The 26,269-nt window shown below is 44.1% G+C and overlaps 1 protein-coding gene across 3 annotated transcripts in view; it reads left to right on the top strand.

Annotated features, from left to right (window-relative positions):
* The window catches only part of USP13 (ubiquitin specific peptidase 13), a 98,627-nt gene that overhangs the window by 9,987 nt on the left and 62,371 nt on the right, over nucleotides 1-26,269 (top strand). For 2 of the 3 annotated variants that reach the window (XM_054983328.1, XM_054983326.1), the window contains exons 2-3: nucleotides 1,782-1,907; nucleotides 14,843-14,903. In XM_054983328.1, the coding sequence (XP_054839303.1) occupies nucleotides 1,782-1,907; nucleotides 14,843-14,903 (187 nt within the window). The remainder of the gene's footprint in view (nucleotides 1-1,781; nucleotides 1,908-14,842; nucleotides 14,904-26,269) is intronic. The other variant, XM_054983327.1, reaches the window with a different exon arrangement.

Genomic DNA, 26,269 nt, shown 5'->3' with positions numbered 1-26,269 from the left:
TGGAATTATGCCATGCCAAGGTCCTTTCCCTCCCCAAACCCCTCTTTCTCCAGGTTTCTCCAGGTTTCACCCCCTAAATCTCCAGGAATTTCCCAACTTGGAGCTGGCAACCCTAGTCTCATTCTTGTTGACAATCCAGAGGTAAACAAGGGATTGGGAGGGGGTGTCTTCTGTGTTAACAGGTCTTGGCAGCAGGCCACTGAATTCGGAGGAACTAAAACTGGAAATGGGAATAGGCAAGTGATGTTTGTTCATTATTTATTTTATTTTTATTTATTTACGTCATTTATAGTCCGCCTTTCTCACTGAGACTCAAGGTGGATTACATAGTGTGAGATTAGTACAATCAGTAGCAGGGACGAGGGCAGGCATTTCCATATAGGGTCAAAGAACATTTCCATAAACAATGTCGTAGGGTAAATGAATACAAGTTTACAAAGACATAGCATTAGCAAAGATCCAATATGGGGTTGAAGAATTGCTGAAACAGAACATTATATCATTATCAGGGCTCATTTCGAGGGGGAACGCGCAGGAACGCAGTTCCTCAAAGAGGTCACATGTCAGGTGGCCCCGCCCACCAGACTCTCGGCCATTTTGGGCCCGTTTCAGCCTGGATTGGGGCCATTCGGGCCTCTGACGGGTGGTAGATCACTCTCCCACTCAGCAGCGGCCTGATCCTGACCATTTTGGGCCCCTTTTCAGCCATTTTCAGCCCCTTTTTGCCATTTTGGGCCCAATTTCGGCCCTGAATGGCCAGGATTGGGTCCAAAACAGCCAGGAGAGGTGATGTCAGGGGGTGTGGCATATGCAAATCAGTTACGCCAATGGCACACGTCTGGTGATGGCAAGGGGCGTGGCATATGCTAATGAGTTCCTGCAGCTCTTTTTCTACAAAATGACCCCTGATCATTATATATATCATTATATCACCACAGTGCAATAGCAATTACTGGTTTTTATAAAAGCCCACAGAAAGACCCTGTGGTGGTACAGTGGGAGAAAAACATTGGGAAAAAGGTACATGTGAGGGGCTGAGAGCACGAAGATAGGACTGATGTGAATGGAACCTTTGTTACGGTAAAATGTGCACCATTCCTTCCACACAACATCCTGATTCACTTGGACTGCGTTCCTTCAAGTGATATTGGAGTAAAGTAGGTTTGGGAAACAGCGTATAGAGAAAGGGGAAGGCCTGGAAAGAGGACGATTAAAGCACGATGTTGTGTGTATGCTCCATTAAGAAAAAAAACTCCAGTTTGGAAGTCAAGTGGAACAAAACTTCTGTGTGGGAGCAGGCTATCTTCTCTTGTCTACCATAAGGTTATCTTGCCCTTCCTTGAAGGAGCCTAAGGTAACATAGCAGGATTTGAGTCCAGTGGCATGTTAGAGACCAATAAGATTTTCAGAGTGTTAACTTTTGAGAGTTAGGGCTCCCTTCTTCAGACACATACATACAGTTATCCCTTCTCAACAGCCTCATGAATTCAGCTAAGCTGAGAGGAAAGGACTGGCCCAAGGTCACTTAACAAGCGCTCTGGTAGATTGAGGATTTGAACCCAGATCTGCAGTCCTAGTCTAACATTTTTTTTTAAAAAACTAGGCCTTCATGTTGCAAATTCATGCTTTGCATTATGTAATTTTCAGAAGAGCACAAATGCTGCATTTCTTCACCTTCTGGAATTCCCTCCGTTCTTTTGTAGACTTGCTCTGCTTCAGGTTTGGCTTGCACTCTGTCATGATTGTTTTATATTGTGCCTGTGCTCTCTGCTTCGTTTCAGGATTCTGAAGGAGGCCTCTATGTGTGTATGAAGACTTTCCTGGGATTTGGACGGGAACACGTGGAAAGGCATTACCGGAAGACGGGGCAGTGCGTGTTCATGCATTTGAAGCGGCACACAAAAGAGGTGAGTACATCCATAGATGACGCATCAGAGAGCTGTTTCATGGGTTATATTCTCTTTAAACGGTAAAGGTGCAAGCACTGAGTCATTACTGACCCATGGGGGAACGTCACATCACAACATTTTCTTGGCAGACTTTTTGTTACGGGGTGGTTTGCCATTGCCTTCCCCAGTCGTCTACACTTTACCCCCAGGAAACTGGGTACCTCGGAAGGATGGAGGAAGGCTGAGTCAACCTTGAGCCGGCTACCTGAACCCGGCTTCTACCAGGATTGAACTCAGGTCGTGAGCAGAGCTTGGGCTGCAGTACTGCCGCTTACCACTCTGCGCCACGGGGTTCTATAATTAAAGCTTGTGTAAGGCAAAGCTCAGTTTGTGAATGGCATTCTGTGTGTTGAGGTTCAAGGAGAGGTGAACTGGTTGAGAAATGAGGCCACACTTTCGCATTTGCTTCTATAGCACATTTAGTGTGGCTTTCAACCCATATTCTGTGGAATTGGGGAGTTCCATGGAAGCTTCTTGGGATGTGTTTATGAGAAGATTGGTAAAGGAGTGTGAGATTTCTTGCTAGTGGTGGCTGAATTTCTGTTTTTATGTAGAAGGGAATGTTAGGTGATCTAGGACACGTTCTTGGTTCAGGTAAGCCACTACAAGATTTGGCAGGACTAGCCAGTGTTAGTGCTCTGCATGAACCAGCTGCCTGCCTTAGAAGGTTTCACCAGAATTTTTTACTATGCACTGGAGTTCTGCAGCTGATCCATAGCAGATTTCATGGAAGAGCATTCACTGGGGAGGGGGAGGGCTGTGGCTCACTTTCTTTGTGTGCAGAAGGTCTCAGATTCAACCCTGACATCTGCAGATTAAAAAAGGACCTGATAATAGGTGATGTAGAAGACCATGACCTGAGACCCTATAGGGTCACTGACAGTCAAAGCAGACAGTTTTGATCTTGATAAACCAAGCGTCTGACTGAGTGCCAAACTACAAGTGACGAATGACACAGGTTGGACACTTGTCAGCTTCCCTCAAGTTTTGATGGGAAATGTAGGCAGCTTGGCGGAATGTTGGACAAGTAACAGTTGAAAAATCCATTGGACAGCAGTCAGAGAGCCAAGCTGCAAGACCAGAACGCCTACATTTCCCATCAAAACTTGAGGGAAGCTCAAAACTTGAGGGAAGCTGACAATTGTCCAACCTGTGTCATTCGTCACTTGTAGCTTGGCCCTCAGAATAAGGCAGCTTCATGTGTCCAATGTGTATGAAAGGTCTATGACTGCCTGTTAGGCATCCTTATTCTACCTCAAAGCTCGCTGGATGTCCATATAGTGGACATTAACTTTAAAACAGTAGACTGGATTAACCATTACGCTAAATATGCTGTAGCATAAGACGTGCTATAGCTACAAATCTCAAAGGACTAGCTAAGCCACTCACCAGTAGCGAAAACCAGCAGCCTGGTGGCGCCTGAAAGATTAGCACATTTATTGGAGAATAAGCTTTCATGAGCTAGAGTGTCCTATTCAGTGGGCAGAATACACAAGGAAGTAACTCTTCCCCCACCCCCCCCTTCTGCTTGCGACAAAGAAAGGACAGAAGGTCCAGGGTTCTGAGCCATAAGTTAGTTGTGATGCATTGCAGAGCATGGGGGAGGACATAATCCAAAATAAATGATCCAGTCCTAGTGGGTGTGAACCATTCCCAACCATCGTTGTATTGGCAAAGTAAGAAGAGGGCTGTACATCCATTTTGAACAAGGGACAATGACTTACTGTAATGAAGTAACAATTCCCAGTCTCTGCTGAGTGCAGATCCGATTGTGTCATATATGTGGATGAATTCTCACCCTGCAGCTTCTTATGGGAGTCTCCTTTTGATTTCGCCCATGTGTAGCGTGGCACCTGCAGGAGACCCTGTTCAGATGAGCGAAATTGCCATGGAGGAACATAGGGAGGGTGGTGGTCCTGTAGGTATGCTGGAACAAGGCCGCGAAGAGCTTTGTATGCGATAACCAACTGAGCACCGTAACTGATAGGTAGCCAGCGGAGTGACTGCAGAATGGGGGTGATGTTCATGCTCCCACTCGCTCCTGATAACCGTCACACTGCAGCGTTTCGCACCAATTTGAGTCATCTAGTTAACTTAGATGGCAGATCAATGTATAGTGCTTTATGTAGTCAAGTCTTGATGTTACCATAGCATGGATCCAAGTGGCCAGGTTGTGTGTGTGTGTGTGTGTAAGAAAACCATGCTCCATGGGTGGACCCGTTCTGTTTGTTGACGTGCTGAAAAATCCAAGCCAAGACTTGTGTTTCATTCCAGGTTCTTTACAAATGTTGCACATTTCCAAACTGAACAAACACAAGGCATGTAATGCCGTTTATTGAGACCAATCTAAATAATACAAAACCCTGTGCAAGCCTTCAAATTCTGCCAAGCTCTTCAGCTGGCTTCATGTTGAGAATTCTTTAAATAATCCCCCAAAGCTTCCATACTGTATTGTGTTGTTTTGCTTGGTCTTAATAAAATATATTCCAGTACCTTTTTTTTGGATTTTACTGTGGACCACCGTAGCTACCTCTTTCTTACATTCGTAGAGGTGGATGTGCGTTCGTCAAGATACTGTAGCAATCGTTAGTCTTGATGGCGTAAAAGAAGACACATTCATGAAGGAGTAACTAATTAGTTTCTATTACTAATGATGGCTAAAAATAGGAAAGGGTTCCCCTGGCCAAGAATGAAATGGTGTCTTCTGTTGTGTGGGCTTATGGCTAGGTTTTCGTGCTTTAAACTGCACTTGCTGAATATATGAGGGCGTCATCAGAGGTCACATACCGCATGTACCTCAAGAGACTTCCTTGGAGCTTGTAAAGTTGTTGGCTTGGAGGGAAGCCAGTGGGTTTTCCTTCCTGCATAATGATATAACAGACATTGGTGGCCGATGCTGTTATAGACTGTCCGTGAGCCCTACCTTGCTGAATACTGAAGGTCCCAGATTCTGCAGTTCCATTAGAAATTGCCCATAACGTTCTTATTCTAACATCTAGATATTTGGCTTTTAAAAGGTGAGGCTTTCGTGTGCTCCATTCTGTGCCAAATACCAACTTCTGCTTTGAATGTTGTATGATCACCTTTATGTACTCTGGGAGACAGGCAAGAGGGAGGATCTTGTGCTTTCTGTAGGACCTGCCCAATCTGAGGGCCAAACTACAAGTGACAAATGACACAGGTTGGACACTTGTCAGCTTCCCTCTTTGATGGGAAATGTAGGCATCCTGGTCTTGCAGCTTCGCTCTCTGACTGCTGTCCAATGGACTTTTCAACGGTCACTTGTCCAACATTCTGCCAAGCTGCCTACATTTCCCAACAAAACTTGAGGGAAACTGACAAGTGTCCAACCTGTGTCATTCGTCACTTGTAGCTTGGCCCTCAGGTAGCAGATCCATTGATGGTGACCTGCGCAGAGCCCTGGAACCGTGCATGAAATATGACACTTCGTAGTACTGAGTCGGGTCCTTTATCTGTTTAGCCCAATGTGATCTACTCTAAGGGTCCCCAACCTTTTTGAGCTTGTGGGCACCTTTGGAATTCTGACACGTGATGGTGGGGGTTGTCACAAAATGGCTGCCACAGGGGGTGGAGTCAGACTCAAAAGGGCTGTCCCAGCCTACTTTCATTCACACAATAAAGATCTTTGTGCTGTGGTGGCAGCTGCTGCCCAAACAATGCTTTTAAAAATCTGCACAGTCCATCAGAAGTCTTGCTGGGCAAAAGCTCTTCTTGGTCCCACCTACTTTCTAAAAACACTTGGTGGGTGCCAGGAGAGGTGTCAGCAGGTACCATGGCACCCATGGCACCACATTGCAGTCCCCTACTCTGAGTGGCGGTAGGTCTCTGAGGTCTCTGGCTGAATGTCTTACCCTCCTTCTACCTTGAGTAGACTCCTGGGCAAGCAACCTGGGAAAGCGAGCCCCAGGCGCGCTCTCAGTAGGGCAGGAAGTGACATCATCCTGCTGGCCACAGGCATGCTCCCGCACTTTGCATAGGGCCAATTTTGGTCCATTTGGGCCAAAATTGCGAAGTGCAGGAGCATACCAGCAATCAGCACAATGATGTCACTTCAACAAGTGATGTTGTTGTGCTTTCCCAGGTTGCCTACTGGTGGAAGGCAATCGCTGGGGCATTTGCCACCTTCAGTGGGGAAATCCCGCAGGAGATTGCCTACCAGTGGCTGGCAACTGGGAAATCCATTCCCAATGCTTTTATCTGGGGACCTTTAACAGGATTGCTGAGAATTGAAACTGGGATCTCTACAGGCTCTCAGTTTTCCAGTCCAGCTTGGAATAGGGACTCCCATGATGTGCATTATTGGCAGGTAAAAAATAAGAGACTTCTGTACTGGCCAAGTTAGGTATATATGCTGTCTAGGTAAAATTGATGCATCTCCGATAGTAAACTCTGATTCTCTAAAGCTTTCAATGCTACAAATTTTGGTACTCTTTAGGGTCCATATACATGTATATTTGTATATTACCGTGATACTCTCTACTTGCTTACTTACTCTTTAGGGTCCAGCTGGACTTGTTCTGGAATAAATGCCATCAGCCTGGTCTTTGGTCTTCGCTTCATCAACAGAACAGAACCCCCTAGTTGTTGCTGTAGGGGCTCTACTTAGGATTTCCATCTCAGTCTTCCAGACTGTGGTCAGCCCATGCACATTCACGTTTATTACCAATTCTTTTAAGACAGCCAAAAAAAATTAAACGAGTTTTACATTAAAAATAATTTTAAATGAGTTTTATGTTTAAAATAATTCCGAGAGCATCACTGGTCTTCGTACCCCCTCCCCTTTATTTTTTTGGCACTATGAACACATGCACCCACCTGTTGTCGTTCGTTTCCCCATCTGTGGCAGGTTGGGACAGCTGGGTCTTGTTCTTTGGCTGGCAGGGTAGAGGAGTGGACTTTGGGTGTTTATGGGTCATTAATCTCTATGGACTCCAGCACAGTAGTAGCAGATGGACTAAGACTCCCAAATAGGGATCATTCTTCCCTACGTCAGCGGAGCTAAATAAGCGATACATTTATCTGTCCTCCTTTGGCTTGAGTAGTAGGATAGGAAGAACAATTCAGGCAGCGCTATTTGGGGGAGTAACTTCACCTGCCACAGTTTCCCCTTTCTACGTGGCTGGCTATTCAGAGCTCAGGAGCATGATTATTTATTCTCTCTGGGGATTCTATCCTGCCCCCAAATTTAGCAAGTATGATGTATCCAGGATCTTTAGTGCAGCACTGAAAGTCTCTGAAGTCGGGCGAAGAGGCCCAAAGATGGGTGGTCCAGCCCAAGGCTTTGAAATCTTGAGAAGTGCTTTTCAAAATATCCTGCTGAGCTGCTGTTTGCCCCATTGGGGAGAAATGTGTTGGTCTTGTATATTTGTCCCAGTGGGGTTTGCCCCATTGGGGAGAAATGTGTTGGTCTTGTATATTTGTCCCAGTGGGGTGAATAGCAGCTCGGTTGGGGCTGTTTCTGGTCAGGAAAACAAAGCAGGGGGGGATGCTTAAGCCCCCTCAAACCACAGTATCCAGTCTGGGCCCTACATGCGCACATTAAAAAAAATTATTTGGGAGTCCACTCATAGAATTCTCAGTTTTGAATCTGATTGTCCCCTGAGGGGGTCTGGTTCACAGCTCCTCAAATGGTGGTGGTGGTGTGATGGCCCTCTTTTGAAAGTTCTCTTTAAAAAAATTAAAAAACTCAAGCCTCTCTGCACGTGGGGAACATCTAGCAAAGCCTTCTTTATGATGTGGTAAGTAAAATGGAGAAGAATGATGCTAAGCTGGTTTGGGTGCCTACTGGGGAGAAAGTTAGGGTTAAATGAAGTTAATAAAATAAACTCGAGGGAGGTTTTTTTTAAAAAAAAAAAAAGATGGAGCATTAAAAATGTGAGTCCATGGCTGATTCCGCACACGTTGGATAATGTACTTTCAATGCACTTTATCAATCGTTTGAGGTGGATTTTTTGTTCCGCACATGAAAAAATCCATTCCAAATGATCTATAAAGAGGATTGGAAGTGTATTATCCAATGTGTGTGGAATCACATGTCTGCACTTTGCAAAGGGACCGTCCAGAATTTTGCCACTTCATTCTGTGTTCAGTTTCTTGGCCCCTCTGAGACCCATATCATGCTTGCACCAGTAGGTAGTTTACTGATTAAGATTCAGCGGGTTATTGGGTCTTTGGACTGAAGGCTATATATTTATTGGCCAGTGGGATTTAGTCTGTGAACTGTTAGAACAAAGCTCTGGCCAAAGTACAGAGTATCCAGCCGGACTAGTACTGAAGCACTGAAATGAAGCTAGATAAGGTTAGGGCTTCCAGGCCATGCCTAACAACTGGCTGGAGAATCAAGGGCCAGAACATGAGGGGTGCGACATGATGTGTGCTGCAACATCATTTTTGAGGAAAACACAGCAGTGACTTTGGGCACCTCTAGGATCACACTATGGTTTTACCATAGAGTTTCCAGTGATTCCTAGAGCTACCTGATATCACTTCTGGGCTTTCCCTTTAAGTGACATTGTGGCTCAAATGATGCCAGCTTTAACAAAAATTCTCCCATCACCACAACAGAGACTGCTGGCAGGAGGCCTCACATTATAGCAGAAGGCCTGCCAGCCCCTAGATAAGGTCTTGTGATAAAACCTGATCCTGCTCATGAAACTTTCCAGGTCAGGCTTGCAGCTTGCTCTTATCTTGAAGTTTGTTAGAGTGAGACTAGGGATGGAGTGAGAGGAAAAATGGTGCTGAAAAGGGCTCCTCCTGCTGGCTAAGGGAGAAAGACAGAAAGAGCCTGCCCAGCCAGTCCTTGCTTGGGGCTGGGATGGCCCTGTAACGGGGGCAGATTGCCAGGCCATCGGCTCACCGGGATGTTCCCCCATGGCCTTAAATATCCAGTCTGCTTCTGAGAGGGAGGGCCTTTCTCACTTCCTCACTCCCTGCTCAGTGGTAATACTTGGCCAATCTCCCCCAAAGCAATGGGGTCATTCTGATCATGAGAGAAATGAGTGGAGGAGGGCGCAGGGTGAGATGGGCTGCTGGAAGACTTTGTCTTTGCTCAGTCTTTCCTATGTCCTTGCCTTTTCTCCTCCCCGTCCCATCTAGCTGTTCAGTAAGAACATGGCAAGCCGAGGCTGGGCCCTGTTACTTGCTTGATTTGTGCCTTCTAAGATTTGGCACCTCTACTCAGAACATAGACTGCCGAGACCAATGTGTGGGTGTAAACTTTAAGCTGTCAGAGTTGTGAGTTAAGCTGAAAATAAATCAAGAGGCCAACACGATCCTCGTATTCACCCTAACAACACAATCATTGGATCTAACAACACCAACCCTACCATCTCAGGTTCGTTCACTTGTTCATCTTCCAACATTATATATGTCATCGAGTGTCAGCAATGCCCTTCCACTCTCTGCATTGTACAAATGGGTCAGTCCCTACTCAAAAGAATAAATGGATCTGGCATTAAAAATCACAACTCTCAAAAACCAGTGGGAGAACATTTTAATTTCCAGGCCGTTCCGTTGCTGATCTAAGAGTGGTGGTCCTCAAACAAAGAAGCTTCAAGGTGAGGTTATCACACAAGATTGCTGAACCTGAGTTCATTTACAAATTCAGAACAATGGACCGCCCCACCCCCCCAACCGTGCTGAATAGGGTCATAGGACTCTTATCTCACTACAGATGCTAATTTTCTGCATTTCCTACCCCTGATCATTTCTCCCCATCTCCAATCAAGCTAGATACATCTTGCATTGTACCTTTGCATTCTGACTCTCCTCTTTGCAATGCTTCTCCCACCTTCTAATTCAGATATAAGGGCTTATCCATTCCTTCTTGTATCTGATGAAGGGAACTTTGACTCTTGAAAGCTTATGCCCTGGAAATTGTATTGGCTTTTAAGGTGCTACTGGACTCTAATCTTGCTCTTCTACTGCAGATCAATGCGGCTACCAGCCTGGAGCTACTTAAAAGAACACTCTGGTAGTTGTTGTAATAGTATGAGAAGAAGTTTGGGAGAAGGGAGAGCAGTAGTGCTAGCGAGCAGGGTACTGGTTGGGTAGCCAAGCTCTGAATAAATATTTACAAAGCTGATTTAGAGTTCTCATTGGCTCTTCCTGTTCCATGGAAAACTTTCCAACAGGTTGCACAAGAGCATTGATGATATGAAGCGATAGATTTGGCATGAGGTCTGTTTACAGAAACTGTTAGGCCATTGGGACCAACTTAACTATCCTTTAATGATGTCAAATCAGTGCTGGACTGGCTGTGATTATCAGCATTCTCTTCTGCCAGTAGACACTCTGTATCAGAAAGACTCCAAATTGTTTTGCTCGGACATGTGCACAATTTTTAAAAAAATTGTGCCACAGTATCAAACTTGAATAAATTTGCTTATTTTTCACTAATATGTTTAATCTTTGTTTCACAGGCCAGGACTACAGGAAAGAACAAATTCTTGCAATAGGCTACAACTTATGAAGATCTCTGTTGAATAAATCTCTGCAGAATAATAGATGGGTGTGTTCAGTTTGCAAAGATTAAGGCAATCTGTTTCAGTTAACGAAAATGCCTATGCTGGTAATGCCTAAATGAACTGCTGCAAGGTTTCCAATCTGGTTTATAATCAATTTTATGTAATTTGAAATGTTGCATTCTCTCCACTTGGCATCTGATTTATTTTGTATGTCTTACGTTAGTTCCACGGAATACTAACTTTCTATTTGATAATAACTCCTGAACTTTTGTTAGTAGCTGAGGGTCACATGATATCTTGAAGACAAGATGCTTCTTTGTATTGTATTGTACTGCCTTGGTTCTGTAGGCCAAGCGTGGCTTGATCCAATGGCTTTAAGACAGGAGTTTCCAAGTACTGTGTGCACTTCTGGAAATCTGAGGAAAAGCGTAGTGGCCATTGCCACAGAAAGTCTGCAATGTGGGGAGGGTTTTTATTATTTACTTCATTTAAATGGAGACTAAATTGCGAATTATGCAGTGTAAAACAGTGCTATGAGACAGTCAATAAACAATGCACTACAACCAGGATTCGAAAAATTTAAAAACAATGCAAGAAAGTAATAAGCACGACACATAATAAATGCAGAAAATGGAATTATAAAAGCAGAAGACAATGCAGTAAGAACATTTTAAAAATTCAGGAAATAGGGAATAAACTATAGTGCTGTTACTTTGATAAGCATCCTCCGGAACCATTCCATTATAGTACAGCCCTGATCCCTTTATAACAATTTTTTTTAATATGGTTATTTTGCTTTGGGAAGAGATGCTGTTTGAGTGTCTGTTTCCCAAGGAAGGGAGAGTGCATGGCACAGTTAGCCATACCAGTCCCCTGGTGGGGGCAGGGGATCCCTTGCTCCCAGCTTCCACTCCCCACCACCTCTTACCTGGCTGGCAGGGGGAAAAGGCTCAGAAATGGGCCTGGGAGCCCCACAGAGCAATTCTATGGAGCTGGCAGAGGGGATGCAAAAATTAAATTAACAAACCCTCTGAGAAGCGATCTCCATCTGTCCTGTCTTTTAAACCACCCTAGTATAGAGAGTTGAAATAGACAGAACCTTTGGCTCTGTCTTTTTAAACTACACTTCCCGGCTAACATTGAGTCTCCCTACACTTGAGTGTCCTCGTGTAAGATGTCTCGTGTAGAGAGAGACTCAGTTCCACCAGTATTGTGTCCTTTTCAGTATGTCTGCATGTTTCCAGGAATATTTTTGCAGGAGAGCTAGGAAGTATTTTCCTATATATATAAAAAGTTGAAAATCTTAGGCTTAGGCTCAGCTGAGAGCCATTTTGGTGTAGTGGTTAACAGCACGGGACTCTAATCTGTAGAGCCGGGTTTGATTCCCCACTCCTCCACTTGAAGCCAGATGGGTGACCTTGGGCTAGTCACAGCTTTCTCAGAGCTCTCTCAGCCCCACCCACCTCACAGGGTGTTTTGTTGTGGGGATAATAATGGCATACTTTGTAAACCGCTCTGAGTGGGCATTAAGTTGTCCTGAAGAGTGATACATATATTGAATGTTGTTGTTGTTGTTATTATTCAGTTTAACCATGGTTACTGGAATGGCTCACATGTGGACAGTTGTACTAGCCATAGTTAGTTCAATTAAAACATGGCTTTGAACTGAGCATTAGCCTCTAAATTCTGGATTCTATATCCAATGTTATGAGTGTCTGTAGCATAAAATTGCAGAAAACAAACTACTTGTGTTCTCCAGTGGTGTCAAAACTGCTTGTCACTTCTTTTGGATTTTTTTCACTGGCTGTCGCTCTCCTCTACCCCTCTGCTGCTGTCTTTTAATTTCAATTTTTTGTTTTGTTGTAACTGCTCAAGTGTGTGTTTGCAAAACAGTGGCTTTTTCATGGTGCCTGGCCTCAAAGAGAACTCTGCTGCTTTGAATAGAAGTAGGATTAAAGTTGTTTGACAGGTGTATTGCCACAGAAATGCAGTATGACAAGAACAGAACAGATGTGGCACGGAGATGCATGTTTCTTTAATTCGAGACAGGGGGCTGCTAATTTGATGGCTGTAGCTGTGGAGGCTGAGAGATTGAGCTGCAAATTAGAACATCCTGGCTTGGGAATTTGCCTCTGCCATAAACTTACTATGTAGCTTTGGGCAATCCCTTTAACGCTCTTCCTGAAATATGGGGAAATAATACTCATCAACTGTATAGGATTGTTATAAGCAGGGCTTTTTTCAGCTGGAACACGGTGGGACGGAGTTCCAGAACCTCTTGAAAATGGTCACATGGCTGGTGGCCCCGCCCCGTGATCTCCAGACAGAGGGGAGTTTAGATTGCCCTCTGTGCTGCGGCGTGGAGGGCAATCTAAACTCCTCTGTCTGGAGATCAGGGGGCGGGGCCACCAGCCATGTAACCATTTTTTCCGAGGGCAACCCACTGGATTCCACAATCTCTTTTCCCAGAAAAAAAGCCCTGGTTATAAGGATTAAAAGTCAATGTATATGAAGAGCTTTGAATACTTGAAAGTGCTGTGCGAATATTTCATTGTTTTATCGTTACAGAAGCAATGCTGGTGGGGAGAAGGTGGTGTTTAGTGCTGCCCTCCCCGTGCTGCTTTTCTGTTTACAAGGAGAGGTGCTGTGGTGTAGTGGTTAGAGTGAGATTTCTGGCAGGGTTCAAATCCTTCTCTTCTGCCATGAACCTTATTTGGAGTTCTTGGGCCTGTCATTTTCTCTTAGCCTAGCCTACCTCAAAAGATTGTTGTGAGATAAAATAAAAGAGAGCCACGTTTTGCTGCTTTGATCTCCTTGCAGGAAGGACATTATCGTTATTAGTCTGTCTTTCTTACTGGGGCCTGAGACAGATTACAAAGATGATTTTTTTAAAAAAACAACAACCCCTGTTTGGTCAGTTAGTACGCAGATTACAAAATATAACATCAGACAGTTGGTGAACATATTGCAAGCTATGCTAACAAATGGCAAAGATTCCTAGTAAGACATGATAACAACGTAGGGGAAGGATAAATAAATCAGGTCCTTAGAGTTGTTTGCTTAACAGTGCTGGGGAACACATACAGACTTCATGCTTGTACCTGTTTTTTTTCCCCCAGAGGGCATAACAGCCACTTGAGCTGGCTGGTTTAAATTGGGTGGGAAGAGTTAACCTTCCCCTGTGCTGTTTCCCTGATAATGGGTCTCTCATATAGGGTTGCCAGCTCCAACTTGGAAATTCCTGGAGATCTTGGTGGGTGAAACCTGGAGAAAGTGGGGTTTGGGGAGGGAGAGGACCTTGGCATGGCATAATTCCATAGAGTCCACCCCCCCCCCCCCAAGTAGCCATTTTCTCCAGGGGAACTGATCTCTGGAACCTGGAGACCAGTTTTAATTCCGGGAGATCTCCAGCCACTGCCTGGAGGCTGGCAACCCTACTCTCATATTGCATCTATTTGACCTTTGTTGTTAATAGAGGGGAGCTGCTTTTGGAGCCAAATGGTGTAGAGACACCATTTTTATTGCTTGGGAGTTATTTTGCACCGATTTTTGTTTTTATCTTGCCAGCTTTTATGTTTGTGGGTTTAGATTCCACTTCTTACGATCTTTTGGAAGGATTGTAATCAGTTTACATTGGTAGTAAGAAGAGAAGTTCTGTCCTACAGCAGCCAGTTGACTGATGGGTAGACACCTAAGCCCTCCTTATGCATCACCGGATTTGTAGTTCCCTTCGCAGAACAAAACTGCTCATGTTTCCCTTGGAGGGAGGAAAAATCTGATTGAGACCAGCTCAGTCTAGGGTGTATAATGTGCCCCCTCACTTACCCTTAATGAATTTCAGAAGCATGGAGCCCTCATTTAATGATTCTGTCTGTGTCTGGCTTTTTCTGATACGTCCCAGGACATCTCTTGGGTGACTATGAGGGCAAGGAGAAAAGAAATGATGTATCTTTTATTACTTAGGGAAGGGAGAGAATTTTGGTCGGTTTAGCTTGCTATACAAGAGTTTTCAAAGCTGCTTTTGCTGAAATGCTTTCCTCCGCCCTGTGGTTAAGGTTCTGTTCTCTTTTGCATCTAGGAACCCAAGGAACTATTTCTGGTTACACTGCCAAAGGCATTAATCGTAACGTTATTGTTACTACTTATTATACTTTGCCTTTGTAAGAACCTTCTGAGGTAGGTTACAAGAGGAGGCAGGAATCAATCCTGTGCTGACATCATCCCCTGGGTTAACAATAGCACACATTTTATATCGGAGTTCCATCCCTAAAGCTAGCCTTTATGCCAATTCCATCTTTTTCTGACTGTCACTTCACCGCATATGAGTAATTTCCCCCTTGTAGTGACAGAAGCTAGATTTTTAACCTTCTCTTCTTCTCCCCCCCCTCCTTTTTTCTTTCTTTTCAGAAGGTTACAGGGGCGTCTGGTGGAGCTTTACCAAAAAGGAGAAACACCAAGCTATTTTTAGGTATTGTAAAGAGCTGCTTTCACACCCTTCTTCTGACTAACCCAGGTGCATGCATTTTTTTTTGTTTCACTGGCTTTTGTGTTTTTGTATTTTCTTTTAAAATAGAGTTGAATACAAATTGTTCACCTGATGGGAGAAAATGGCATTTTCTTACAGCTTTTCCTCCAGTCATTATAAGCTTGTAATCCGTAGAAGGCTTCCCATAATGCACCGAGAAACTCTCAGAATACTGTCTCCCCTTTCTCTCGGCACCCATCTGTGCTATGATAACATTTTGCATGCATTAATAAATTGATTCCTGAAGCCTCACTTTATGCCACTGATGGTTTGGAGCACAGATTCAAAGCCGCTGCCCCCCAGGTCAGAGAGGAAGCTTGAAATTCTTGTCTTTTGCGTTGCCCTTCACTTCTGCACATGTTACTAAGAACCTAGGGACACTCTAGTGTAGGATTGTATGTATAGTCCTCAATTCATGCACAGGCTGTTCTTGCTTGGCGCATGTCAATGCTGCTTTCAGGTAAACTTTCTTTGTGTGACTGCATCTGCAAGTGATTCCAGAGGCCAGAGCGCCAATTCAGCTCTTGTTTTCACTGCAAGAACAAGTATGTAGTCTCCTTTGGCTTGCCAGTTTGCATTTTTTTAAGGTACGAGAAAATGAGAAGATCTGCATTTCAGTGAATGGATGTGGGGGAAACCGAGAGCCAAGCTACAAGTGACTTTTTTCCACGTAGAACACTTGATCGTTTTCGCAAGTTTTCCTGGGAACTGAAGTCCCAGTGTCCTTCCCCTCTCTGTTAGAATCGCTGCCTGAACAGCCAGAGAAAGCCAGCAGCAGCTTTTGCAAATCCAGAGCAGCTCCCCAGGAGCAAGGGAGCAAGACGCCCAGGGAAAAAGCTGCAGCTGCCCGCCCCCAAAGATCGTTGAGAGCAGGCTTGTGACTGGACAAGTGATTTGCAAAAGCTGCTGTTCAAGCCGGCTTTCTCTGGCTCTTCAGGCAGCGATTCCAACAGAGAGGGGAAGGACACTGGGACTTCAGTTCCCAGGAAAACTTGAGAAAACGATCAAGTGTTCTACACGTGAAAAAAGTCACTTGTAGCTTGACTCTGAGATACTTTTAGCAGTTGAGGCGGAGCTGATATTGAATGTGTGAATGTATTCACGCAGAGCAAACTGAAGTGTGACTGTGTGAGTAAGTGTATGGAAAGCTGGAGGGGGAACATCTGAAATGAGGTTTACTTGAGCATCCCTAGGTGCTTCGTAATGCATGTGAATTTTAGAATTGCATCCCTTTTGCTGGCTAGGCTCCTTGGACTTTTAAGAAATAAAGAGCTGAAAGAATGAACGATCTGTGAGAAGGGAAGGCTTGGGGGAGATCTCATGCTAGAAGAAAGTATACTCTGGAAAGAATACCTGTGTAAACAATCCAGATGGTGGAAGATCTCTGAAAGAAGCGTTACGTGACTTTCAGTTTTGTAAATGCAGTTTCAGCATTAGACTTTTGAAATGCTTGATTCTGTCTTTGCTGTTTATAATTTACCTTCTGAAGATTACTGGGTTAGCATTTCATATCAATTACACAGTTTAATCTTGGTGTGGTGGAAGACACATTAAGAGTTTTATTCCCTCCACAACTTGAATCTGCAAATTTAAATTTTGCCCTGACTTTGACCAAGGCTCAAAGGCAACCTCCTCACACAGTGTGTGTGTGTGGGGGGGGGGGTTGACCTTTTCTTGCTTGCAGACAGCCTGCTAACCTGAAACAACTACTCACCCACAATGATAAACTACTTAACACTAACATTGACTCTGGTACCAAGGCCTGCAACAAACCAAGATGCCAACTTTGCTCTCATATGAATCTGAGCAACATCATCAGTAGACCCAACAACATCAGCCATACCATCTTGGGTTCATACTCCTGCTCATCCTCCAGCGTGATTTATGCCATCACATGTCAGCAATGCCCCTCCACCCTCTACGTTGGACAAACAGGCCAGTCCCTTTGACAAAGAATTAATGGACACAGGTCTGACATCAGGAACCAAAACATTCAAGAACAGTGGGGGAACATTTTAACCTTCCAGGACAGTCAGTTGCTGACTTAAAAGTAGCAGTTCTCCTGCAGAGGAATTTCAAAGGGAGATTAGAGAGACTGCTGAATTGCAACTGATAATGAAGCTCAAGACGATACATCCACCTGGACTGAATCAAGACAAAGGCTTCCTGTCTCATTACCAGTGCTAATAATCAGCACCCAGTTGGAGTATCTGGGGGAAACAAGGGTATCTTGAAGGCTTTTAGTAAGCTTTCACTGTTTGTTATCATGTCTACCAAGTTATTGTCTGTTGTGGTATATCCGTAATTTGGACTTAAAAAGAAAAAAATTGAATGTCTACTACAGAAGCTGAGCAAAACTTATTTGCATAGGGATATTGCTTATTGCATGCCCTTATCTGGTCAAACAAAAAGCCTAGAATATCATTAAAAACTTTAAAATACCCTAATGAGAAAAGGAGATCTGAACCTCCCTTACTTTATACAGTAGCTTGCAATATGTGGAACCTATAAACTCAAATCAATAGATGCAAATAAAGCATGTTTTTTCATTGCCATTTTCCCTTGAGGATATAACTTGGATGGTACCACATAATAGACCTACAAAATTAAAATTGAATCCTGGGCCTCTTCCACATGGTGAATTTTACATGGGGAGGACATCGCCGTGGCATGGATCCAGGTGGCAAGGTCAGCTGTCATCTTCTGGGCTAGACTTAGTTGGAAGAAGGCCTTTTATGCAGCTTCAACTTGCTTCTCTAGCAGCAGCCCAGTATCCAGTGTAGTTCCTAGGCTCTTAATTGAGTGCAAGTGTCAGATGAATTCCATTGAAAGTGGGGAGTATGATGCCCTTCAAGATCTCTGCCTTCCCAATCAGCATCACTTCCATCTTGTCTGGGTTCAGTTTCAATTTGTTTGCTTTCAGCCATTTGACCACAGCTGTTAGGCAGCGACCCAAGATCTCTGCTGCATCCCATGGTGATTTGGATAGTGAGACATAGAGCTGGAAGTCATCTGCATATTAATGGCATCCAATTCTATAGCTACAAATTTCTCCTTAAGGCTTTACATAGAGATTGACTAACAGGGTGGTTAAGATTGTGCCCTGTGGAACCCTGCGAGATAATTCCCTCTCTGGAGATAGCTGGTCTCCAGTAGCAACTCTTTCAGTCTATTCCATGAGAAATGACTTAAACCAGTTCAGAGCACCTCACTACCCACTTCTGCCTCCAAACACCTCTACAAGATGGTCTACTGTATGTAAGGCTGCAGATAGATTTAGGAAAAGCAATAAAGAAGCCTGGCCTTTGTCTGAGTTCAGGTGAAGATCATCAACTAAAGCCTCCAGAGTGGTCTCTGCCCCATAGCCTGGCCTGGACCCAGACAAAAAGTGTCCAGAGCAGCAGTGTTATCCAAGACAACCTGGAATTGTGCAGCTACTGCTCTCTGTCTCTTTACCCAGAGGGGGAAGATTGGAGACTGGGCAATAATTGGCCACATCATTTTTGTCTAGGGATTTTTTTTAAAATTAGCAGGCAGATAACTGCCTGTTTGAATGGCCAAGGGACGGTGCCCTGAGTTAGTGACTGATTTACAATAGATCTCAAGGGTTCATTTATGTAGTCCTTACATGATTTTAACAGCTAAGATGGGCAAGGATCCGGTGCACAGTTTTGGGAAGGCTGTGGTGGTGTTGATTCCTTTTGTATTGTTGGTGGCATTGCCCCAAGATTTTACAGTTCTGGGAGACTGTATTAATTCAGATAAATCATTACAGGATATGAGATCCCATCAAAAATGTCCACAGTTTTATTGCAAATGTTTGATCATAAGAAGATCCAAAGAAGAAAGACATTTCATTGTTCTTGGTGGCTGCTAAATTCTTAGTTGCAGCACTTTGGAAAAAAATTAAAAAATACCTTTGATTAAAAAATGCTATCTTAAGATCTGGGATCTCTTGATCTTGGACAGAATCTCTTCCCAGATTAAAATTATTAACAACCTATTGTACACAACTAATTTCAGAAATAGATTGCTACTCTTCCTTGAATTTATTGGAAAAACCAAGCATCGAATCCACAGAAGGCCTTTGAATTACAGCTCCATCCTGGTTTATTAAGTAGTCCAATCCAAAGTCGATATGATATGATTACATAAATGCTCACTCATCCAAGTATACCTATTTTAGAACACCATGGCAGGCATGCAGGAAGAGCAATGATTACGACTCTTTCTTCTTATAGCGATAGAGAGAGAGATCACAGATGAGTGTTTATTTTTTTTAAAAAACTTGAAAATTTGCTGACACAAGAACAAAAATCCCTCATTACTGAGGCAGAGGGAAGAGAGCATCCGATGAGATTGCCCCACAGTTAGGGTCCAGTCAGCAGAACATGGGCAGGAAGTAGGAAGAACCAACAGAAATGCAGGAAACATCACACGTGAAATGCGACTCAGATCTGATAGCTAGAAAAAGATTTGAGATAAAAGTGGTCCTGAAAGAACCAGAACAAAACAGGGAAAAATGCGAGCCAAAAATTAATGGCTCAAGAGAGTGTGTTGACGACAGCAGATAAACCGATGTTGTATGGGCTGAACCAATGCAATAAGGCCCTGTGGAAAATACACTTGGTTTAGCAGCATGGGCTTGGGGTTGCCTAGCAACCACAGCTTACCTGGAGCTAGCAAAATGGCTGATAGAGCTGAAATGTGGCCTGGCAAGAAGCAGCATGGTCAAGGACAGCGAGAGTGTCAGGGAATTCCTGGCAAGCGGTCCGTTTGGCATGACCTGCAGGGTTACCCATGAGGCACAAAATGTCTTATTAGTCAAACAGCGCATGAGTTGGCCCAGACGCTAGTCGCTCTCCCTTCATCCTTCTGTAATTGCTCTTCGGTGAAGTCTTCCTAATTTTTTTTCTGGAAAGCTTCTGTTTGAAATGGGCAATTCCAACAGGCTTGAGATTTTTTTTTTTTGTGGTGGCAGTGACTGTTTTTATGTAGAAGTGGTGACTCATTAGGATTATAATGTACTGGCTCAGCATTGTTGTTTCTGGATAGCTTCCTTTTCCCTTCCCCTTTTCTGTTTTTGTATTAGCTGCAGAGAAAATAACTGAGGCCTGTGTCTGCTTGGTTCCAGCAGTCTGTATGGGAGGGTTTAATCCCCCTCCCCTGAGTAATTGTTTCCCCTCGTTGAACCTGAACAATAGCTTAGTATCCCATTTGAAAGACTAACCAATTTTATTGTAGCATAAGCTTTCGAGAATCAAGTTCTCTTCGTCAGATGCATGGTACATAAACTGGTCAAATATAGAAGAGGAGGGGAGGAGAGAGAAGAGAGAAGATGCAGTTAGGCGGGGGGGAGAGGGAGGGTGCAGTCAAAACATTCCTTTGCTAGTAAATGTAAACATCTCCTTTTGGTGTCCTTTTGGGGTCAGTTGGCTTGAGTGAGGCTTCAAGGGAGTTTGCCCTGTTAGTTTGCAGCAGTAAAATAGCTAGACCATCCAATTCCTATGTAGTATAAGCCTTCGATAACCACAGCTCTCCCCATCAGATGCATCTGACAGAGAGAACTGTTGTCCCCGAAAGCCCACGCCAGGCGCCACTGGGCTTCCCCAGACCCCACCTCTGTAAAGGAAATCTGTTACCTGTGATAATGTGATAACCATTCATAGTCCCTATTCAGTCCCAGCTTGACAGAGTCAAATTTGCATATGAATTCCAATTCAGCAGCCTCCCGTTGGATTTTGTTTTTGAAAGCTTATGCTACAATAAAATTGGTTAGTCTTAAAGGTGCTACTGGACTCTTTTTGATTTTGCTACTACAGACTAACACGGCTAACTCCTCTGGATCTTATCCCATTTGAGATACTCTGATTTGTGGAATGTGACCCCAAGAGGATTCTGTGGTGGGGTAAATGATCCCTTACCCTGCTTGCCTCCCTCACCTATTTCCCAATGTTCAACATAAATTTAGAAAAGAAAAAAACAGGCCTGAAGAGAGCTAAAAGAGACGCTTGCATCCCAAGCAAAAACAGGTGAAGTTTGTCTTAAGAATTGATGTGAGCTGCGAACTTCAGTGCCTGCTTCCTATGAGCCCTGCTGCCGTTCATTTTGAGCCTTTTAGAAATCCATGGATGGAGAAACTATGATAATTAAATTGAGCCTCCACGTGTTCAGGGTTACCAGCAACTGGGGGTGAAGAGCTATAGGGAATCACTATAAGTAAGGTAAAGGTAGTCCCCTGTGGAAGCACCGAGTCATTACTGACCTATGGGGGGACGTTGCATCACGACGTTTTCTTGGCAGACTTTTTTTGGAGTGGTTTGCCATTGCTTTCCCCAGTCATCTACACTTTACCCCCAGGAAACTGGGTACTCATTTTACCCACCTCAGAAGGATGGAAGGCTGAGTCACCCTTGAGCCGGCTATCTGGACCCAGCTTCCGCCAGGATCGAACTCAGGTCGCTAGCAGAGCTTGGGCTGCGGTACTGCTGCTTACCACTCTGTGCCACGGGGCTCTTCCTAAGAATTACTATCTCTAATTTATTTGGATCGTGTGCTTCCTAAGGGCGTCTGCTGGATTAGATGGATCCTTGGCATGTTCCCTGGGCAGCTCTTTTTTGCATGCTTGATGTTGTTGAATGGTTGTAGCAAGACCAAAGCTATCTGAAGAACAGCATAATGTAGCAATAAAAGTGTGTCTGTTTCAGAGAGAGAAGCAAGCCAGCAGATGTAAAAGAAACTCCTAAAATAAAAGCAGAGTAAACGCTTTTATTGGACTGACCGAAATAGCACAAAACTAAATTCAAGCTCTAGATCTCTTAATCAGGCTGATTTTTTGTGTTTTTTTTAAAAAAAGGGTGGGTAGAAGGGAATGTTTCAGGTCCTTAAAGCCTGCAGTCTGCATTCTGCAGACTTGAATAGGTTAGATGATACTGGGCAAAGCTGGTACCAAGTTATATATTTGGCCTTCTGGGAAGAGGAGAAGGGAAGATAGCAACTGCCAATTGAAAATATAAAAACCAATAGTACATTGATAGTGCAATCCTGGCCAGAGGTACATATCCTTCTAAATCCATTGAAAGGACTTAAATGGATGCATCTGTGCTTAGGTTCACTCTAAATGTTACTTCCTTCTCGAGTTTGCCACAGAGCCAACCCTGGTTCCGCGCAGACGCACAGCAGTTTTGGGGAATGGCTTGTATAAAAAAAGGAGAGCCCAAATGGGCTCGGAAAGCTGCTGGTGGGGGAGGGAGAGACCTTGCCTTTATTTTATTTATTCATTTTATAACCTTGACCAGGGGTCATTTCGTAGAAAAAGAGCTGGAGGAACTCATTAGCATAACTCATTAGCATATGCCACACCCCTTGCCATCACTGGAAGTGTGTCATTAGCATAACTGATTTGCATATGCCACACCCCTGACATCACCTATCCTGGCTGTTTTGGACCCAATCCTGGCCATTTAGGGCCGAAATTGGGCCCCAAATGGCAAAAATGGGCTGAAAATGGTCGAAAAGGGGCCCAAAATGGTCAGGATCAGGCCGCTGCTGAGCGGAAGAGTGATCCACCACCCGTCAGAGGCATGATTTGGGCTGAAACGGGCTCAAAATGGCCGAGAGTCAGGTGGGCGGGGCCACCTGACATGTGACCTCTTTGGGGAACTGCCGGAACTGTGTTCCTGCACGTTCCCCCTTGAAATGAGCCCTGGCCTTGACAATTCCCCGTAAGAATTGGAGTATGAGATAAGGAACAAACAAGCAATTTTTTTCTAACAGGGCCTCTTTCCATGTAGAAAGAGGGGACTTGGGGGCAGCAAGTTCCAGTGGAAATGGTGTCTTTGTATGCATACAAACTGGCCATGTTTAATTCTTGCCGTGGTGCGGAAAACAACTGAATTACTAGACCGAAGCAGTATGTCTCACAGCTCATTCACTCTTGCCAAGCTTCTGGGGAAGTCTGTGCAGGGATTGACTGATCGAGTCTGAAAATGTTTCTTCCAGAAAGGGCAGAAAATTTTTTGGAAGGTTAAATGGAAGGCCTCTGGCAGAGGTGAAATTACAATTTCAAATCCTGAATCTGTGATTAGTAGTCTGTGCTGCTTCTTGATGTTTTCCCATTGCCCATTTTATTTGTGCGTGAAAGGTACGGCTCCAGTTTCTTCCAAATGTAAATGAACAAATATGCACCTTAATGCTTCCTGACACTACTGCAGTAAGGACCAGTTAGTACCATCAACCATGTTAGATTTATTTACTTACTTACTTACTTCATTTATACCCCAAGAGGAACCTAAAGAAGGTTACATCCTTCTCACCTCCCATTTTATCCTCAGCAACTCTGTGACGTTGGTTAGGCTGAGAGTGGGTGACTGGCCCAGTGTCACCCAGTGAGCTTCCATGGCAGAGAGGGAAGTTGAACCTGGGTCTCCCAGATTCTAGTCTGACACACTAACTGCTAAGCTACATTGGCTCTGTATTAATTTCTTCGCCTCTGGATACCAGTCAGTGTTCTTAGATCTTCTTGGCAAGAGAATCCTCTTTGGTGTTATAGTATGACTTCCCATGTTCTTTACAAGAAAGAAGAGGAGGAGAAAATTTAAACTAACCACAGCTAATACTAGTATGCAGGGCTTTTTTTCGGAGAAAAAAGGTGGTGGAACTCAGTGGGTTGCCCTCGGAGAAAATGGTCACATGGCTGGTGGCCCCGCCCCCTGATCTCCAGACAGAGGGGAGTTGAGATTGCCCTCTGCGAGGGCAATCTAAACTCCCCTCTGTCTGGAGATCAGGGGGCGGGGCCACCAGCCATGTGACCATTTTCAAGAGGTTCCGGAACTCCTTTCCACCGCGTTCCAGCTGAAAAAAAGCCCTGCTAGTATGTATATATAAAAGTAATGAATTGACTATCACCAAAGGCAGTATGAGATTAGATTTGACGGCTCTTAATCCTGAATTAAAAGGTACCCCCACAAATACATTCTGTCAGACTGGTTTAATCATTTGTTATATTTCCTGCTTTTAATACTCTTTGAGGTATAAACCTATTAAGGGCATGAAAACTCTTTCCTGTCCCCTCTGTATTAGAAACTTCTTTAACAGTGAAATCCTAAACAGAATTACTCCAGTCTAAGTCCATTGAAATCACTGTAAATTGTCACTTTATGCAAGTCAGCAGCGGTCACTGTGATAAAACAGAAATGAAAATAAGCTTACCTTTTCAAACTGTCATGGAAACTGGCTTCTGGGCTGATGTCAGTTCCTGGCAGGTAGATCTCTCAGTCCCTCTCCAGTGAAGACACATTGGATCCAATAAAAAAGGCTTTATTCAGGATTTTACAGTTCAGGTCTGAGCTCCATCACGGAGCTTGGTAGAAGTGACCATTCAAAACAACAGGACAATATTATACTTGAGTTTTCCCATGTTCCAGCAACAGTTACGTTTTGGTGTGCAGGGTTACACTGGTTCTGTGAGAACCCATTATCATTATGGCTAAGCAGTGAGTACACAGTACTGAATTCCCAGCATCTGGGCAAAGTAATAAAGGCAAGCGCCTGGAGTCTCCAAGGTCGTTTCTAGCTCGGAGGTGCATAGTTCTGTGAGATAACATGAGGCTCATCCTGGCTGAAGGAATAACAGTTATAATATGAAAAGAAAATGGGTACTGAGAGAACACAGCAGGTTAGACATTAGGGATTCAATACACTGTGGTATCAGTGACAGAATAAACAAACAAACATGGCATGGATATACACAGACATGACAGTTGGAACAGATGTGAGTGTGATTTCTCACAAACGTACATTTCCTCTGCTGCTGTATTTTAACACTGGTTACTCTCTTAAAATGAATGTATTTTTAGGGGATTTATAATTATAACTGAACTTTGTCCCTCAAAAAACACAGAGTGGATTACAATAGTTAACAGTGCAACCCTATGTAGAGTTACTGTAGCCTGAGCCCAGGGCTTTTTTTCAGCGGGAACACGGTGGAACGGAGTTCCGGCACCTCTTGAAAATGGTCACATGGCCAGTGGCCCCGCCCCCTGATCTCCAGACTGAGGGGAGTTGAGATTGCCCTCTGCGCAGCGGCGCGGAGGGCAATCTAAACTCCCCTATGTCTGGAGATCAGGGGCGGGGCCACCGGCCATGTGACCATTTTTGCCAAGGGCGACTTAAACTTTAAAAAACTCCCCTCTTGTTCCAGCTGACCCAAAGTGATGTCATTGTCCAGTCCTGAGTTCCATCACCTCTTTTCCCAGAAAAAAGCCCTGCCTGAGCCTATTGAAGTCAGTGGGCTTACACTGGAGTAGCTCTGTATAGGATTGCACAGAAAACTGGAGAACCGGTTTAGCTGAATGGCCGGTAAGTTAGATTGGAGGTGCATTGATGACGTTTTTCTCAGGTACATCTTTGGCTTGGCAGATGTGTACTGGAAGTCTGTGCCTCCCAGATGCACACGCGCCTTTGGATTTGAACTGCAGTGTGTCATGAGAAGGCACTTAAGCCTCCCCCCTTGTTCTCTGGATCTGAAATTACCTGGGGGGGCAGTTTGCCACTTGGGGGGGAACCTATGTGTAGCCCCCAGTGTGGCAAATAGTGGCCTCTGTGGAGCAATTCAGATCAGGAGAACAGCAGGGTAAAGTTTAATCACCCTCTCACTGTACATCGGTCATTTCAATCCAAATTGGGGCCACATCCACCCAACTTCTAGCACATGCTAACCCAAGTCAGGAACGTCCCTGGGAAAAATGTCTCGTTTAGTGGGGTTCACAGCCATGGATTCATTCTGTAGTGTCAGACAAGTCATTTTCCCTATCTGTGAAATGGGAATAGTAATCCTGTCTTTCACTAGGTCATTGTGAAAATTATGCGTAATTAAATGTGATTAGGAACTTTTTTGCCTAGATTTCCTTCCCTTCTTTTTTGTTCCAATATAATTTACATTCTGTAAATTTAGAATCTGTAAAATGCATACTGTTGCTCTCTGTGGAGTGCCAAGGGCGAGAATACCGCCTAGTGAAATAATGCTTCAAAATTCTGGCTCTTTAAAAAAAAAAATCAGTTCCATAGTTAACAGCATAGCAGATTCTGAAGCTTTTTTTTGAGTTGATTCAACAAGAGACTCTCGAAGACGTATGGAGGAGAGAATATCCTAAAACCAGACAGTTTACTTTTTATTCTGCAAGGCATCTTACATTATCAAGAATTGATATGATCTGGGCCTCAAAGGACTTAGCGTTATGGACTAAGGAGGTAGAAATAATGCCGATGGTAGGCTCAGATCACAACCCAATTATGTGGAAATTTGGAAA

The sequence above is a fragment of the Eublepharis macularius genome, chromosome 6, assembly GCF_028583425.1.
Source record: "Eublepharis macularius isolate TG4126 chromosome 6, MPM_Emac_v1.0, whole genome shotgun sequence".
Lineage (NCBI taxonomy): Eukaryota > Metazoa > Chordata > Lepidosauria > Squamata > Eublepharidae > Eublepharis > Eublepharis macularius.
The sequence above is the reverse complement of the archived record's forward strand: the minus strand, read 5'-3'. Positions and strand labels throughout refer to the sequence as shown.